The following is a 5,416-nucleotide window of genomic DNA, read 5'->3' on the forward strand; positions in this document are numbered from 1 at the left end:
CAGAGTTACTGATTGATGGATTGGTTGAGTAGACAAATTAGCAAGATTAGTCAGTTCAAGTTCACAACTAAATGTTGAAACATCCCAAGCATGATAAAATAGCTTTTCCATACAGAATAAAATCTTGACACCCTCTCTTCCTTGTGCATAAACTGGACCAAGCTTCTTCTTCTTTTTTTAAAGCAATCAAGAAACTGTTCCTTTTTCCTGAATAATAAGTGAGATCTCTAACCAACTACTTGGCTATCATGTCTGGTAGCCTACTTGTTGAGAAAATGATGCATATTCTTTGATTTAAACTGAGCCAGTTATTTTTTTAAGAAATACAGATATAGTGAAAAAGTACACCATGTAAGTAAAGAATAGGCTGCCTTAGTGACACCAATCTCTTTCTACCATTGCTGCCTTACTCCTTTGAAAGGGAATATTGCCCCTATCAAACCTTCTTTACTACAGACTAGGATGGCTACTCACAGTTACTCATCTAAATAAAATTGACAAATTGTGCATGCAAGTATAGTTCTGTACATATTATGATTATTTCTTTTAAAACAAAGTTAGGTGACTGTATAAATGTCACATATTTCAATTATATCATGTAGTATAACCCGATAAAACCTCTGAACAATGCAAAAGTAAGTTTGGTGTTATTATATCACAATAGTAAAATTAGGAAAAGTTTTTAATGAGTGCTTTTGCAGTGACAGAAAAGCAAGATTTTAAGCAGCTCACTGGGTCTTTGCAACCTACTAAGCATGTGGTCCAGGAGGGCACAGAGGAGCCTAGCACAATTCCTCACTTGCCAGCAAGCACTGTCTGAGGAAGTGATTTCTTCAGAATTTGCCCCCTAGTCAACTGGAGGCTGACAGAATCAAACCCCAAACTACGGGAAGCAGCTCATCCCCTTAATCTTCTGCAGTAACTGACAGACGCTCTGACAGCTCACATGCAAAAAAGTGAAGCTGCTAGTAGGAGAGACAGGAGAGGGAAATCAAGAAAATAACAAAGTAAAATACTTAAATCATGTGATTTAAAATGATGACTGGTCTCTTTAGTTGACAGAAGATGGTTATGCTTAGCTGGTCATCAGCTGTGATCTCTCTCTTTCTTTAAGCTAATGTTTGTTGATTCATGATTTCTGTTTTTGTTTTAAAAATAATTGCAGTTGATAGTTAATCACACCTGGGCATAACTTGCTGCAAGTGCCCCCAGTGGACCATCACATCTTCTCTAAGGGTGCCTGTTAGTCATATGAATGTCAGAGGAGTTGCTTCCCATTTTGATAAAGAACTATAAATGCAGACTGCTTTGTCTGCATAATGCTGGCCTTCTGCATGACAGTAGTTTGTTCACAATTAGAGGTCTATACATGAGATGACCATCCAACTATCTGTGCCACTTGACATGGTGGATGGCTTAGCCATATTTATTACATACATTCTACTAGCCACAGCCATTGTGTTTGTCAGTGGATCTGTTGTCTTGGCTATCTTGACCACCAAGTCACTAAGAAAGGAGAACCGATTCATCTACATGTTAAATACCAGCATCAGTGACCTGTTCACAGGGCTTGGCATGTATTACAATGGTCTTTTTGATGTCCGTGAAAACTACCCTCCCAGGAACAGTACTTTCTATATACTACCCTCCTTTCTGGGAATTAGCTTTCAGACCATCTTTACTGCCCAGCTGGATCGGTATGTGGCAATATGCCATCCCTACTTCTACTCCAGGCAGATTACTGAACCCAAAACCATAGCTGTATGTATTTTCATATGGGTCTGCACCTTCTTACAAATACTGACATATAACCTGGTTACACAAGAGGTGGCTGCTAAGATAAATGGGGTCACAACACTAGGAGCCACTGTGGGCACCTTCTTTGCCATGATAGGCCTGAACCTGAAGCTCTACTTCATTGCCACACACCAGCTGTCCAGAGAACCTGAGAGTCGAGATAGAGACAGTAAGAAGGCATCACTGAGGCTTATCATTCTGGTTACGCTGACCTTTTTGACCCTCTGGTCTCCAAGTTTCCTTAATCAGTGTCTGATCAAAATGAGCCCATATGGATTGAGACCTAACAATTATGCCACAGACCCCTTTGGTTTTCTAGTCAGACTGAACCCGTTCACCACCCCAGTACTGTACATCAGTGGAAGTCGGGCATTAAAGGCAGCTGTTTTTACAAAAGTATGGAAGCCTTGTTGCAAAACCAGGTGAGTAGTGTGATTATATCCTACATTTCTGCCATAACGTACAGTAGGAATATCTAATAACAACATTCACGTGGGCCTGACAGGCCACATATCTTCAACTGGCATGTTCATATAAGTAGGTGTGCATTGTCTGTCTGTCTGCATATCTAATGGAATGTATTTTGCAACATTTTAGTTAAATGTTCAAGAACCAAATACAAATGAAAGTCATAATAGGCATCTGATTAAAAACTAACAGGATATACTGCAAGAGAGATATTTTGCTTTACTGAAGTCCATAAATTATATACTAAAAAAATCTAATAAAAGCTACAGAAAAAAAGTACCCAACTAAATCAACTTGTCAGAGGCCACACAATCCATGCAGCCTTATCTAGTAAACAGCCTAATGCTCAAAAATCATTCAACTTTAGAAACACCTTGAAGTCAACACTATCTTATTTAAGATTCTTCCTGGTTTTGAGAGCCTTCACAATAATGTTCTGATTTAAAATTGCTGAAAACAATGATATATAATAATAATAATAATATCATTCCTAAGATATAACTGTGATAACAGACTGACTTTCCATCCTGCAGAAGCACAAATGGCTTTAGGTCTTCTCTTACTAACAACTTATACAAAACATGCAGAAATGTCATAGTCGCAATATGTGCTGAAGACTTATTACAGAAAGATAATAAATTTAAACTTAAATAAGTAAATACATAAATAAATAAATATGTTCATATTACTCATTTATTTAAATTTGTTAATTGGGATGCAGCACTGATCACAAATGACCAGTTTCTCTCTCTCTGCCTGTTTCAGTATCGTATGCTGTGATACTGCAGACAATCTTTGTATTGTGACACGACTGTGTTGACAACCACAGTAATACTGAAACAGAAAAGAGTTGGTGAGCTTTGTGCGTTTCCTTGGTCTGATGCATGCTGCATATAATTTAAGAAAATTGTAATTTGAACTTTGGTTTAATATGTCAGTAGAAAATCATCATGAAGTAATTTTTTTTATTCTCCACAGCCAATGACCGGTATTCACAATTGGCTGAGGCCTTTATTTTTCTGTAACAGTTTATGCCTACAGACAATACTTGCTGACATTGTTGTAATAAGAGAAAATACATTGTTTTCCTTTCTCTGTTTTTCTACTCCAAGCATTTCACAGTGAACAACTAATGATAGCGTAAGATGCCAAAGGACCTCATCAAAGAATAATCTTCTCTGGAGAGTTACAAAGTTCTAGAAGGGAAACTGCGACCCAATAATCCCCAACAGTCCAGGGAACAATGCCCACTGGGAGTAGCCAGATAAATATATAAACCACAGTATATAAACTTAGTTTTGAGAAGTATTTTCCCAAATACAATGGCCCTATGCATCTCACCTTCAGCTATTACAATTATTGATGGGGGACACAGTGGTTTGACAGAGTTGTTGCTTCACAGTACCTAGTTCACAAGTTCATTTCCTGACTGGGTGTCTTCTGCGTGGAGTTTGTATATTGTCCATGTATCTATATGTTTTTTTTAATGGGGGGCTCTGCTTTCTTTCGACATCCTGAAGACATGCTAAAAACCTAAAATGGCAATCTGTGCTAAAACCAGAAATGGGATTCTTTACAAATTGCCACAGCAGTGTGTGTGTCTGTGGGTGTCTGTGTGTGTGTCTGTGGGTGTCTGTGTGTGTCTGTGGGTGTCTGTGTGTGTCTGTATGTGTGTGTGTGTGTGTGTGTGTGTGTGTGTGTGTGTGTGTGTGTGTGTGGTGTGTGTGTGTGTGTGTGTGTGTGTGTCCAGTGTGAATGTTTGCATCCTATGAAAGACTGATGTTCCAGCTATGATTGGTTCTCTGACATTTGCTTACTGCTGACTGGGATAGGCACTACCTCCCCAGCAACCCTGAATTAGATACAACAAATATAAAACATGAGCAAATGGTTTATTCATGTGTAAAAATGTCTAAAGAATGCAGATTTTTTCCCTGTTGTTTGTCACAGTAATGTTATATATAAAAGTGAAATTATCTTAGGAAAACAGAAAGGATACATGAGCTGAAAATGGTACAAGATAGCAAAGAAGCTAACTTTACACACAATATTTTCCGGTTTAAATGCTTAGAGATGCATGTTTAAGCCTTGCACTCCAGAGGCCACAGATCACTTCAATTTCAAGCTACACCTTTGACTTATCATGGAGTCCTTCTTTTGCTGATTGTAGTACCAGCAATACATTCAAGTTCATGGTTGATGTTTCACAACCAAATTATGTAAAATGTCAATATGTCAGAAGTTGAAAACATTTGGTAATATTATGTCACCACTTACTGCATATACCTAATGTCAGTCATGCCTGCAGAAACTGAGGCAGAATACAGCATATCATCTGTGCAGGGAAGCCTGCCCACCAATTTGGTGTTGTGTGGTCTGGGCTGATAAATGCCATATTTCAGTCTATATTTACAGATAAGAGGTTCACTGCTTCACCACAAGCTTGCACAGGATTATGTGGATCGTCAGGAAATGAACAAATGTGAATCTAATGAGCTGGCATGGAGTTCCATTTAATTTCAGATGTGCAACTAACTAAATTTGTTCACTTCCTTAATAAATAGAAAATGTGACTTAACGGTGTTCCCTTTTTAGATGATTGTGCAGTTCTTTCATCCTCACAGTCTTATATTTATTGATTTATTTATGTTTTATTAGAGTGCACCAGAAAGCTACTTCTGTGTATTTCACACACATTTGCTAATTTAACTTTTCTGAATATTTTGATATGTGAGAAATGTGAGAAAGTGTAATTTTGATCCAGTTCTCTTAAGCAGTCACTAGATTTCTTTCTAGTTAGCAATCCTGGAGGTGTTACAATGCTTCACATTTGACGCTATACTTCCATCAACACCCTGACAGCAAACTTTTTTTCTTCACCAGTTATATTATATCACAAATAAATTTAACATGCATCACAATGCAAACAAGTCATGCAACTGACTGGGAATTTTTTGAAACACTGGTCTGAAAAACGTATGATTCCTAAACACTAAGAATAAAGTTAAAAAATTACATCTCATAAAAAATTAAAAAAAAACTATTTATCAGATACAATTCAGTCTGTAATACATGAACCACCAAGATTACTCTCTTTATACCTCCTGTTCTCCATTATTGTCATGAAAATTGCTCTTGGCTTCCCTCCCTC

The 5,416-nt window shown here is 37.5% G+C and overlaps 1 protein-coding gene across 1 annotated transcript; it reads left to right on the forward strand.

Annotated features, from left to right (window-relative positions):
* Nucleotides 1–1,374: 1,374 nt before the first annotated feature.
* Nucleotides 1,375–2,219, forward strand: LOC122792078 (N-arachidonyl glycine receptor-like; the record flags this gene model as incomplete). The annotated part of the gene is made up of 1 exon (XM_044059877.1): nucleotides 1,375–2,219. A coding segment is annotated over exon 1 (845 nt), but the record flags the coding sequence as incomplete, so codon positions are not given.
* Between the last annotated feature and the right edge of the window lie 3,197 nt (nucleotides 2,220–5,416).

This window comes from Protopterus annectens, unplaced genomic scaffold, assembly GCF_019279795.1.
Source record: "Protopterus annectens isolate FY-2018-M unplaced genomic scaffold, PAN1.0 ctg67259_obj.part0, whole genome shotgun sequence".
Classification (NCBI taxonomy): Eukaryota; Metazoa; Chordata; order Ceratodontiformes; family Protopteridae; genus Protopterus; species Protopterus annectens.